Source organism: Peromyscus eremicus, chromosome 7, assembly GCF_949786415.1.
Source record: "Peromyscus eremicus chromosome 7, PerEre_H2_v1, whole genome shotgun sequence".
In the NCBI taxonomy this organism is placed as follows: Eukaryota; Metazoa; Chordata; class Mammalia; order Rodentia; family Cricetidae; genus Peromyscus; species Peromyscus eremicus.
The window spans coordinates 65,998,922-66,011,930 of NC_081422.1; the positions used below are offsets into that span (position 1 = coordinate 65,998,922).

The 13,009-nt window shown below is 47.9% G+C and overlaps 1 protein-coding gene across 1 annotated transcript in view; it reads right to left on the bottom strand.

Moving 5' to 3' along the window:
• Myzap (myocardial zonula adherens protein) overlaps positions 1-13,009 on the bottom strand; it is a 94,049-nt gene that overhangs the window by 40,436 nt on the left and 40,604 nt on the right. The window contains exons 7-10 of the mRNA XM_059268208.1: positions 11,242-11,367; positions 9,158-9,286; positions 6,075-6,154; positions 4,119-4,224 (exon numbers count right to left, since the gene is read on the bottom strand). Coding sequence (XP_059124191.1) covers positions 4,119-4,224; positions 6,075-6,154; positions 9,158-9,286; positions 11,242-11,367 — 441 coding nt within the window. The remainder of the gene's footprint in view (positions 1-4,118; positions 4,225-6,074; positions 6,155-9,157; positions 9,287-11,241; positions 11,368-13,009) is intronic.

Here is a 13,009-nt window from a genome sequence, read left to right on the forward strand (position 1 = left end):
GGCTGGAAGACTGGTGGGAACCTGCTGATGGTGGAGAGTAGGAATGTTGCAGGTCCAGAGCCAAATTATCTTAGGCTACTATTAATTGCCCAGCTGTGTCTGACCTAATACCCTCGTGACTACCAGGTGAAACCTTCTGAGCTATATTAACTTAACAGACCATTAGCTTTCAACAACCCCACAGCTAAGGGTGTCATCAGACAGCACCTGAGACCCGGAGCAGAGAGTCCCCTGCCTGCCCAAAGCTCCTAACAATGGATTTGGAAAGTGCCTTGATTTATGACTTCCTTTTGTGGTGTGACTACAAAGACATTAGAACATGGGAATCGGGGTACCCTGAATGCATGTGTCCAGGTACAGTCATTCATATCTGGCTCCAGAATAAACTATCTCTTACTCCCTTTGAGGTGAGAGCTATGTTTTTGTGTGGACTCTCTTTATATAACGACAAAGCTGAGATCACAGTAACAGACACAGAACGTACACACACACACACACACACACACACAAGAAATAATAAAATAAAGAACATTGCCAAACTCAGCAGATTTCCACCAACTATCCGATCACATGGGATCCAGGAGCAAGACCAGCAAGCTCCAGGCTCGCCCTCTCCCTTCGTAAGGGATGCACCTGTGATCTGGGACTATTTACTCAGAGCAGCCGGTATCAGAAAAGCTGTCTGTATTCTGAATGAGACTCACTACTTTCCTCATTGAGAGCGCCACCCAGTGGTTCTGGCCTGGACTTGCACCAAAATAACACACCCCTCTGCCACAAACCCCTTTCTAAGACCCCAGTCAGCACCCCGACTCAGCATGTCTTCCTCAGTCCCTCCGATCGCGCCCCCACACACACACACTCCTGTCTCCTTTCCAGCCTGGTGGCTCCTCTGAACACACTCACTTGTCCACGTCACTCTTCCACGTTTCTAACTTTAAACAACCTAAGTGCCCACAATAATTAAGATTTTTTTTAAACTACTATTTTTCTGTAGGTGTAACCACAGTGTGCTGGACAAACTTGAATATTTTTACTTCCTGATTTAAAGATCTTAAATTCAGAATACAGACTTTTAAAAATAAAAATCTCCTTTCGCTGTTAAAACCCAGGCAGCCGGTAGGTGGCAGTAGCGCCCCTCGCCACGCTGTCCTGAAGGTGCGGGCCGTTTCTCTCCACTGACCAATCTTCCACACTCAATTCAAGAAGCTTGTGTGGGAAATGTGAAATAAGAGGCCCGGCTCTCAGTCTTTGCATGCTTCCCTGTTTAAACACACACCCCACACATGCCGGCTCAGCCCTCTGAATCCATGAGATCCACACCTTGGATTCAACCACCTTCAGATTAAAAATATTGGAGAAAATAAAAATTACGTCTGTGCAGAGCATGTACAGATTTTTCTCCCCATCATGATCCTCTAAACAAGACAGAAAAACAACAATTTACACTATATTCAGTATTGTAAGTATAAATCTAGAATGATTTAAGATACACAGAAGGGAGACTGGAGAGGTGGTTTAGTACTTAAGAGCACTTGCTGCTGCTCACAACCACTCCAGCCCCAGGGGATCTGACGCCCTCCGCTGGATGAAACAAGCAGTGACCTCATACAGCACACACACACACACACACACACACACACACACACACGAGCACAATACAAGTCAATCTTTTTTAAAAATACGCAGGAGGATTACAACTGTAGTATACATATACAGGGCCATTTTATATATGAGACTTGAGCATACAAAAATGTTGGGGTCCTTAGAAGGCTCTAGAACGAAATGCCTCAGATACTGAGAACTAAACGTGTGTGTGTGTGTGTGTGTGTGTGTGTGTGTGTGTGTGTTCCTTCATTACCTTTAATTAAGAATATACTCTGGAAATATGATAAAAAACACAGAGTTCTGAAGTTATCTAAAAGTACTTAAAAAAAACAGCTCTGACTTTGGTGTCAGTCACAACGCCTTATAGACAAGGATTTAAATGACTCAAAAGCCAGTCAATCCGAGGTTACTCAGAGCCTCTCTAGTACTAGACATGAGCGGTTCATACCCCTGCTGTGAGGACAGGGAAATGGTAGCCCCAATTAGGATCCCATTAATTAAGACATCACTTCTTCCTCCCACTTTATTTATTTATTTTTTTTTTTGATTTTTTTTTTTTTTTTGAGACAGGGTTTCTCTGTGTAGCTTTGTGCCTTTTCCTGGATCTCGCTCTGTAGACCAGGCTGGCCTTGAACTCACAAAGATCCGCCTGGCTCTGCCTCCCGAGTGCTGGGATTAAAGGCGTGTGCCACCACTGCCCGACCCAAGTCATTTTTTTTTTTTTTTTTTTTTTTGGCCTCCCACTTTAAATGTGGGGAAGTCAGAGTGGAGAAGTATGCTCTGACAGCCAAGGTCTCTCGAGACGACAGACGCCTTCCCTTGCAAACACACTTCTGCCCATCACTGTGGCTGATGGTGCTCCCACATGAGTGCATGAGTCAGGGAAGATGCAGCCCGGCTCCTCCCCAGCTTCTGCTACCCCACTCCCTGGACACTGGTGTGAGAGCCATACAAGACTCGACATGGTGTGCCTGACTTCTCGTGCGGAGACAAGATTTTGTCTACTGTGAAAGTTTATTCTAGACCTAATAAAACGAAGTGTTCCTCCCACCCTCATAATCCCCTGACCGTATTACCCCACCACAGGAATACCCGCATTTCCTAGACTGCTAAAGTAGATACGCTTTTAATTTTATCTGTTATGTATGTAATTTATTGAAAGTAGCTACAGTTCAAATATTAATGATTCATTAAAAAATAGTCATAGAGTTGGGAAGAGCTTCAGTTGGTAACGTGCTTTTCTTGCAAGTACGAGGATCAGAATTCGATCCCAGAACCTATGGAAAAGGCTGGGTATGGTGGTACAGGCTAGGTGTGGTGGTACAGGCTAGGTGTTGTAGTACAGGTTAGGTGTTGTAGTACAGGCTAGGTGTGGTGGTACAGACTAGGTGTGGTGGTACAGGTTAGGTGTGGTGGTACACACTTGTAATCCCAGCCCCAGAGAAGTGGAAACATGAGTATGCCTGGGGCTTACCAGCCAGCCAGAATGGCAAGCTTCAGGCCAGTGAGAGACCCTGTCTCCAGAAATAAGGTAAATGGTACCTGAGGCAAGACAGCAAGGCTGTCTCCTGGTCTCCACACACATGCACACACACGGAACATGCATGCACATGAGCACACACATGCACAGGCATACATAAAATGGACACATTTTAAAGTAGTGATTATTGTAAGTAAAATAGTTTTTCCTGTTTTTTTCTGCCAACCAAACTTTTAATTCATTTGACTTTATTCTTCAAGCTAAAGAATTAGACCCTAGATATTCTTAGAACCCTTACTTACATATTCTTATAACAGTTACTGTTATTTTTCTATCCTATCAATTTTTCAAATTAAGTAAGAAACATCTACAATGGTATGTGACCAGCTTTAACCACAAATGGATTTTTCTTCTACTGAGTATCACAGGAAAGGGAGGACAGACCATAATAAGCTAAGTCAAAATCATTTCTTTTTCTTCTTAGAGAACTAAATGTTCAACCTACCTGCTTTTCTTCTCGCTTAGAAAAAAACAGAATGATAAATAAATCCCCAGCAGATTAAGTATGTAACTTTTCGTATCACACAGGAGAGGAAGGATGCAGAAGAGAGAGAAGATGGAGGAGAAACAAGAGAGAGGAAGGAGAGGGGCCACAGGAAGCAGAGCATCATGGGGAAGGAAGGACAGAGGCAGGAGAGAGGACACCCAGGAGCCAAGAAAGGGCGCAGCAGCTGGTGCGGGAGATGAGGGTGGGTTCGGGAGGCACACGGAAACCTGAGCTGAGGTCCCCTTCTGTCACCCTTTGTCCCCTAAACTACAGGACTCACATGTGGTGCCACTGTCCTTGGAGAGTGTATGCACTGTGAACTGCACTCGGCCAATACTTTGGTCCAGAGAAAACCCTCCTTTGAAGGGAACAATCATTGGTCCACACAGCACACAAGGGGAGCTGTCCCTCTGGGCTGTGACCACAGTGGCCCGGGCAAAGTCGGGAAGCTGCCCCGGGTCCCAGGCTTCTGGGAGAGCTTACCTCCTCAACCATCTGCTTGACTTTCTTCTGCTGGCAATGCACCATGTCGTCCAGGTGTCGGATCCGCTCCCGGAGGCTGGCGGATGCCTCCTCCAGCTGCTGGTACCTAAGGAAGAAGAGAAAGAGCTCTGGGCCCTGACTCGGAACAGCCAGGGCAGCAGGGAAAGACACAGCGTTGTAGAAGCACTGAAGAACCAAAACTCGGAACTCAAGCCACACCCTCCTCTCCATGGACTCCAGGGATCAACCCAGAATCAACATCACCCCAGAAAGTGCACAGATGTCCTTCAGGTCCCCTCCTCTGTATAATGACATGTCTGTACCTCCTGGGGCAGAACGAGTTTTTTCTCCACTGATAGGTGTGAGAGGATTTCTGCTTGGGGTTAATACAGACTGGGACACACAGTCAGTGATCTTAATTAGGGGACGGAGAAGGGGAGTCTAAGAACCCAGTGAAGCCCATACAATCAGGGGTGGAGTCCAGGGAAGCCTGCAGCCAGCTCTGCTGTGGCCATCACTTACTGAACAACCGAGGCACACGTGGAAAGCCCTCCGCTGCACCCTGCCCCGCACCACAGAACGTCTCTGGGCTTTTATTAGAGACATTATTCTATCTTTGCTGTGCTCAAACCAACCAAAAGGAGCTGGTAGACGAGTGTGTTCTGTGCATCGTGAGAGCAGAACACGGGAAGAAGTGTTCAGTGTCTCTGTCCCATTTCCCAGCAACACCAGGTCCCTCTTTAGCACCAAAGCAGAAACTAGTAAGGACCCCTACAACTCTGGAAACGCTCAAGTTACAGGAGAAGGGCGAGTGAGTCGGCTCAGCAGCTAAAGGTGCTTGCCGCTAAGCCTAGTGATCCGAGTTTGATTCCCCACATGACCCATATAATGAAAGGAACAAATTCATTCCCAAGAATTATCTTCTGACCTCCACACTCATGCCATGGAACATTTGTAAAACATATACATACCTGCACAATAAATAAATAAACATAATATTTTTTTTTAATTGGGGATTTTTTTTTCCCCCAGCATGTACTATGTCGAAGTTCCCTCACAGTGGGAACCAAAGGGATAGGCATCTGATCAACATTCCTCACTTAGAAAAAGAGTTTCCATCCCACAGTTAGGCAAAGAGCCTCGGGGGTCAGGTAAGTTGCCCAGCCTTTCTTTCCTTCCTTCCTCTCTGCCTTTTGATTTCTAGAAAAGGCCATGAATGACTCCCGTATTTTCCATCCAGGGTTTTACAAGTTCATGGCCAAAGGGCAATGTAAGGCTTGGAAACAAGCAACACTTTAAAATTAATTTCCAGGACAAACAGTATCAGTCACAGCTGATGAGTTATCTCATTAACAAGGTGCGTCCTGTGGCGCTCAGGGTCATGAGCACACCCAGACTGGACGTCTGTGTTTGTGGCCATCTCATGTGTCCCGCTGAACTAACAGCGAGCCTAGGGCAGTGAGATGTGACTGTAAGCTCCTGAAGGAACTGGAGCCACACTGGGTGCTCTCAGCCAATGTCACAGTGACTATATAGGTCGGTACCGGGGAGGACCACATGAATGAAAACACAAGAGTCAAATGAGCTAGCCAAAACAGGGCACATGGGGCTGGGGAGATGGGGCTCAGTGGGGAGGAGGACTTATTGGGCAAGCATGAAGACCTGAGTTCAAATCCCCAATACCCACGCAAAAAGTTGAGCATAGCTGTGGGGTAGGGTGCTGTAGGAAGGGGGACAGAGGGTGACCAGGGCTTGCTGGCTTCTAGCCTAGCTCCAGGTTCATTGAGAGACCCTAGATCAAGGGAATAAGGTAGAAAGTGATGAGTAGGATACCAGTCATTGTCCTCTGGACTGTGTGCATGAACACACACACACACACACACACACACACACACACACACACACACCGTGTGTCCACCTCTGAGTTGCTCCCAGTCCAAGGCCAGCTCGCCTCACCTGTCCTTGTCAGAATCCGCAATCTCCCCCGACATTTCTGTTTCATGTTCCAGGAGCTGGAGCTGGAGTTGATGCCGTTCCTAAAACAGACATGATAAAATGGAGCCGGATGGAGCCAGACAGAAGATGAACACCAGATACACCCCGCTCTGGTGTCCAAGTCTGCACATCATTCCCTGGGTTTCACACATCTACTAGCCCAGAGCTCAAAACCCAAAGGGGCCCAGTGCATAGACAAACTATGGATTAGACAACACACTCTAATCAAATCACATGAGCACCAGCCCAGGATCACATGTCTTATAAAATTTTATATTTCTTTCTTTCTTTGTTTCTTTTTTTTTTTTTTTTTTTTTGAGATAGGGTCTTTCTGAGTAACTCTGGCTGTCCTGGAACTCACTCTGTAGTCCAGGCTCGCCTCAAACTCAGAGATCCACCTGCCTCTGCCTCCTGAGTGCTGGGATTAAAGGTGTATGCCACCACTGCCCAGCTTGAAAATTTATATTTCTAACTAATGATAATCAATATCATAAATCATTGAAAAATTCCTGATAGTTTTCAAAATCATCCAGCAAAGAGGCTCTGAAATTCTGGCAATGTCCTATGGACCAACCACATCATGTTTACACAGGGGTAGTTACTTATAAAACATACATTATAGCCATTATGGCCAGAACAATTGTTCTACACACACACACAAAGAAGTTCAGGGTTAGTCCCTTATAAACACATCAACTCACACAGAAAAGGGAACTTTGCAAGCATGGTTAATGATGTGGAGAGTCTCATGTACGTGATATTTTATTTGTGCTGAAATGTGATTTTATTTGTATGTTAATAAAGTTGCCTGGGGATCAGAGCTAAGAGCAAGCCATTAAGCAGAAGTCTAGTAGTGGTAGCTCATGCCCTTAATCCGATCACATGGCAGGCAAAGTCTCTGTGTGTTCAAGGATACAGTCAGCATGGTGACACACTCCTTTAATCCCAGTACCAACCATAGAGACCTGGAGGTCTGTATAGACAGGCAGTGACAAGGAAGTCATGTGGTTGGTTTTAGAACCAATGAGAAGGCAGAACAGAAAGGCAATAAAAAGACAGGACACAGGAAGAAGGTCTCTCTCTCAGGGAAAGGACGGCAGCCAGTGGTAAGATAAGGTGGTCTTAGCTCTTAGCTACTGCTCTGACCTCTGGGCTTTTAACTCTTATTTTGGCTCTGTTTCTTATTTAATAAGACCATTTAGAATTTCATCTACACTCATGGGTAGAGTTGAGCTCGAACTAGAGGAGGCAATAGAGTTAAAAATCGGGGAGTTACTAGGGAGATATCACATGGCTGACTCTGATACCAGCATATGGGCCATAAGGCAAGTAGTACAGGTAGTGCCCAGAGTTAGAAAAGGCAAGGAAATAGACTTTCTTTTAGAAGCTCTAAACTCCTGCCAACCTCTTCATTCTGGGACTTCTCACCTCCAGAACAGAAACTGACTCTTTGGCAATTTATTTCAGTAGCAATAAGAAACATAGGTGCTATAAACTACATGCTTCATGCGCTTTGCTGAATCCATAAACATACATGTGTAAATTTAATTTAAGTTTGCCCCAAACAGTAAGAATTTTTACAATTGCTTCTTAAAAAGTAGGAAAATGTTCATAATGGCACAGTGGCTGTCATCACTGGAGTGTGTAGTAGACATACATTATAGATATTAATATAGCAAAATCCCTTAAAACACATTTGCGGAGCCCTGCTGGCTGGGGGAGGGGTGGATTTTGCTTTGAGAGCTCCTCTGTGAAGGGCTCTGCCTCACATCTGCTCTCAGCAATTCCACCCAAAACACTGGTACAAGTTATATAGACTCCAAACCTAAATGATGAGACTCTGTGTTCGGGGTGGGGGTGGGGACACAGACATACATGGGAAAGGAGCCCGTGACCATCCCTGTCCGAGGAGGGAAGGCCTGTGTGGCAGGCCAGTCGGGAGAGGTTAGAGGCCCATCCTCAGATCTATCTGAAGCCTAGACGGGCCCTTGCTCCCCCATTAGGCTGGGGTTTCCAGCTTGCAGGGTCTGGCACTTGGCGCTAATTACATCATGCCCGTGGTGGGTCGGTGCTGTGGGCAGCTTCGGCGTAACCAGAAAGCTGTCTTCCAGAAACCAGACCCAGCTTTGGCCCTTCCACTCCAGGAGTCTACCCAGAAGTCAGCTGTCAGCTGCTCCACGTCACCACGCTTTCTCTTCCTCTCCTTCCGTCCTGTCTTTTCCACTTCCTGCCTCACTGTGCACCCCTGCCCAAGACTGGCTTGTCAGCTCTGTAAGCCTTCCCCTCCCCCCACGGGCAGCCTGTTGACCACACACAGCTGAGGTTGCCTCCTCCCCATCCCATTCAGGCCCCAGGCGCCTCATGGAAAAGTCAACCTGCCCCAGACACATGCCCCAGAAACAAGAGGGGCGGGGTGCTGAGGGAGCCTCCACATACATGGCCTCACCAGGTTAAACCTGGTTAAAGAGCATATCTAGAGAGCCCACAAAGCTAGCTGTTGCAATATTCGTCTGCAGAAACAACTTTACAGGTGACTTTTTTTTTTAAATGTATCAAAATAATTTTGATGGGCTGGGCTGGGGTTTGCCTAACACGCACGAGGCCATGGGTTCGATTGCCAACACTACAGGAACAAACAACCATAGAAACAGTCACCAGAGAGGAAGACAGGAATTTGGTTCAACGCCCTGCTGTGTTTTACAGGACGTGCTGCCCTGAAAACTGGGGGACTGACTGGAGTCAGTCCTGAGGCTTCTGACGCTTTGGGCAGGTTTTCAAAGGAACTGTGGGGCCAGGGGGACTGGGTAGGGGGGCAGCAGGCCCAGGGGGACTGGGCAGGGGGCAGCAGGCCCAGGGGGACTGAGCAGGGGGGCAGCAGGCCCAGAGGGACTGGGCAGGGGCAGCAGGCCCAGAGGGACTGGGCAGGGGCAGCAGGCCCAGGGGGACTGAGCAGGGGGGCAGCAGGCCCAGAGGGACTGGGCAGGGGGGCAGCAGGCCAAGAGGGACTGGGCAGGGGGGCAGCATGCCCAGGCTGCATCTGTTACCTTCTCCATTCGCTCAATCAACCTGTCCAGCTCTCCAATCCTCTGGTCTTTCTCCTCCAGGCTGAGCTCAGCTGCCTCCATCTTTTTATTGGCCTCTTCGATCGCTTTCAGAAAGCTATTGGTTTCTTCCTGCAATAGGCACACACTCTCCTCAGCAAGGCCTGGATACCCAGGTGACTCACCTAAGTCCAGACCAGACAGTGCCTTACCGGGTCCTGATCTCCCTGTGAAGGCATGACCCTGGGGCCCATGTTTCTCACACGGAGTGAACGCAACTGTCATGAGTCTGGTTTCACCTCCGAACTAAGCACGTCATGTAGCTATTCTTCTTTAACTTTATTTAAGATTTTATATTTATTTTATTTTGTGGGTGGCAGATGTGGGAGCCAGGGAACATGTGTGGAGGTCAGAAGTGTGGAGGTGAGAGAGGATAGCCATCAAATGTCTGTTCTCTCCTTCCACCGTATGGGCTTCGGATGGAGCTCAGCTGATCACCTTGGCGGTAAGCATCTTTACCTGCTGAGCAGCGTCTTTACCTGCTGAGTACTCACACTGGCCCCTCGTGGGCTTTTCAATGGGCCCAGTAACTCTCTCCTGAAAGTTTATGTTCCAAAGGTGCAAAAAAAGAAACAAAACAAAAATAGCCTGCTGCGGGATGGTCTGTATGTCAAGTGTGTTGCTGATTGGTCAATAAATAAATCACTGATTGGCCAGTGGCTAGGCAGGAAATATAGGCGGGACAAGGAGGAGAATAAAGCTGGGAAATGGAAGGCTGAGGCAGAGACACTGCCAGCCGCCATGATGACAAACAGCTTGTTAAGATGCCAGTAAGCCACGAGCCATGTGGCAAGGTTAATGGAAATGGATTAATTTAAGCTGTAAGAACAGTTAGCAAGAAGCCTGCCACGGCCATACAGTTTGTAACCAATATAAGTCTCTGTGTTTACTTGGTTGGGTCTGAGTGGCTGTGGAACTGGCAGGTGAGAGAGATTTGCCCTGACCGTGGGCCAGGCAGGAAAACTCTAGCTACAATAGCCTGTGAAGGCTTAAATAACATTACATAAATGTTCCGAGTGTCACTGTGTGGACCAACATACAACTGAAGCGGAATGAGGAACTCCCAGGTCTTCCTCCCACAATGCAACACAGCCATTTACTCTTCCGGAAAAACCCAAACATCTGGGGCACTGATTAAACCTCCAAGGACACAGACGCAGAGGGACTCCTTCAAAGAATGTGGGCCCTCCTAGAGAGGCCAAGATGTGAGGCCACCTCTAGTCAGAGGCACAGTCCAATCCCACAGCCAGGAGGAGGGGAGGAATGACTCTCTGAGGACACAAGTCACTTCCCCTTGTGTGAATAGCAGACCTCAGGATGGAGAGGGTGGAGACTCCAAGACAGGGGTGGGGGGTGGGGTGGGGGGGCAACTGTATAATCCAGGACGGGGACGTGGGAGGTTATAGAGCAAACAGACCAACCCAGGATCCACTCAGATGTGGGCGAATGGCCCTATTAGCTGGAGAAACGTGTATTTGGAGACAGAGACAGTGGCTTACTCCAGAAGGAGGGAAAATGGGAGCGAATGAACAATCAAATAAATTCCCTGGGCCAGGGAGGTGGTTCAGTGGGTGAAGAGCTGGCTATGCAAGCAAGAGGACCTGAGTTCAGATTCCCAGCCTACAAGTAAAAGCTGGGCATGACAGTGCATGCCTGTGACCCCAGCACCGTGGAGGCTAACACAGGGCCACAGCGGGTGGGTATTCTGAAAAATCGCTGGCCAGCGGCCTAGACTAAATGGTAAGCTTCAAGCTCAGTGAAAACTCTGTTTCAAAATAAATAAACAATAAAGAGGATGTTGAATGGCAGAGGCACACTACCAGAATCAATCTCTCGCCTCTACAAGTGCACCCATGAGTAGGGACACCTGTACACACAGTGCACATAAGAAATAGATAGTGGATGAATGAATGAATCCCCTGATTCCTCTTCACACCCAACCTCATGACTCTCTTCAAGGACAAAACCTTCCTGTTAAACCTGCCGGCCACATGCCACGCCTTCTGTTTTGAGCAGCACACACGCACCAGGAGCGCCTCCTTCTCCACACTGTGCTTGCGCTGTGCCTCCTGCAGCTTCTCCTCATACTGGCTGTACAGCTTCCTCGTCATCTCCCGCATCACCTCGGCATTGGCTTCCTGAGACGACTCCACCTGCAATGAGTCTTGTTGCAGAACTGCAGCCTGTACCTTGCCTCTCTAGCGCGTCTACACGCAGAGATCAGAGCGTGACTCCCAGGGGTCTCTGGTAGACAGCAGCAGCAAGCAGGAGGGCAGGGAGAGAGGCAGAGCAGGGCACACACCAGTGAAAGATGGCACCGTACACTAAGTGATTTAGGATGTTTGGGACAAGGTGTTCCAGGGAGCGAATCTTTCAGAAGGTCACTTCTTGGGGCTGCGGAGATGGGCTCAGTTGGTAAAGTTTTTCCAGAACCCATGCCAGAAAAAGAGAGAGGGGGAGGGAGGGGGGAGGGGGGGATGAAACAGCCAGGTATGGTGGCTCACACTTGTAACTCCCAACACTGAGCAGACAGACAGGTGGACAGGTGGACAGGTGGACAGGTGGACGATCCCTGGGGCTCACTGACCAGCCAGCTATAAACAGCAAGCCCCAGGTCCCAGTGAGAGACTGTGTCTTGAAAAGATAAGATGGACAGCTCCTGAGCAACTACACTTGAAGTTGACCTCTGAGCTACACCCATACATATACACATGTGCATCCACACACATGCACCTATATGCACATGTGTGCACAGATTATTTTAAAGTTAGCTTGTCTAATCAATCCCATTCATTGCACTGACCAAGCGCATCTCTAAGTCAGGTCTCATTAAGCACAAATGAGAAATCTGCACTCATCTTTCCCACACTGCATGCTTTCCAAACTGTTGTCTTTGGAAGCATCTCGGCCTAGTGGGGCCCCTGGGCTGGGAGCCTTTAGTGGCCAGCCAGAGCAGGTGCAGCTTGAGAGAGTCTTTGGAGCTGGGGTGGGTGGGGAGGGGCTCCAGGCATGATGTCTCCTTTCTGGCCTTCAGTAAGAACCTCATACCACTGACCCAACACTGCTGCAGGTGTGCCTTGCCCTATCAGGCTTCTGCTTGTCTAAGATGCCCGAGCATGTGAGCACCTCACCTCGGGGGGGGAAGGGAGGTGCCCTTTGGCCTTAATAAGTGGCATAGTGTTTACTCCAAAGATGTGACAAGTCCCTTTTGATACCCTTGAACGTTCATCTCTGGGGAAGTGTCAGTACTGAGAAGTCACGGGATGGAAATTCACAAGCAAAACTTATCATTAGCTTAGAACATGGGTCCACCCCACACTCCATGTCTACTGCACAGGAGCCATGGGAAAGAGCTATGCCTGAGGTCATTCACACTGCATTCCAGTCATGTGTGCCATCGTGAGTCCCTGGAACTCCTTTCATTTTTAATTTGAAGGATAAAACAAAAGGAAGTGGTCAGGATCAAACTCGGCCTGGGTCTCTAAAACAGGTCACTGTAGGCTGGACACAAGAGATCTGGACTGTCAGACTACCTTGCCATGCCTAGTGACATACCACCCCAGAGCAAACAGGAACACACAGGACAGACCCAAAGAGTTGGTGCTCAATATAACTCCTAGTGAGAAAAAGAATGTATAAAATTGTAGAAAGAAAGAAAGAAAGAAAGAAAGAAAGAAAGAAAGAAAGAAAGAAAGAAAGAAAAGGAAGGAAGGAAGGAAGGAAGAAAGAGAGAGAAAGAAAGAAAGAAAGAAAGAAAGAAAGAAAGAAAGAAAGAAAGAAAGAAAGAAAGAAAGA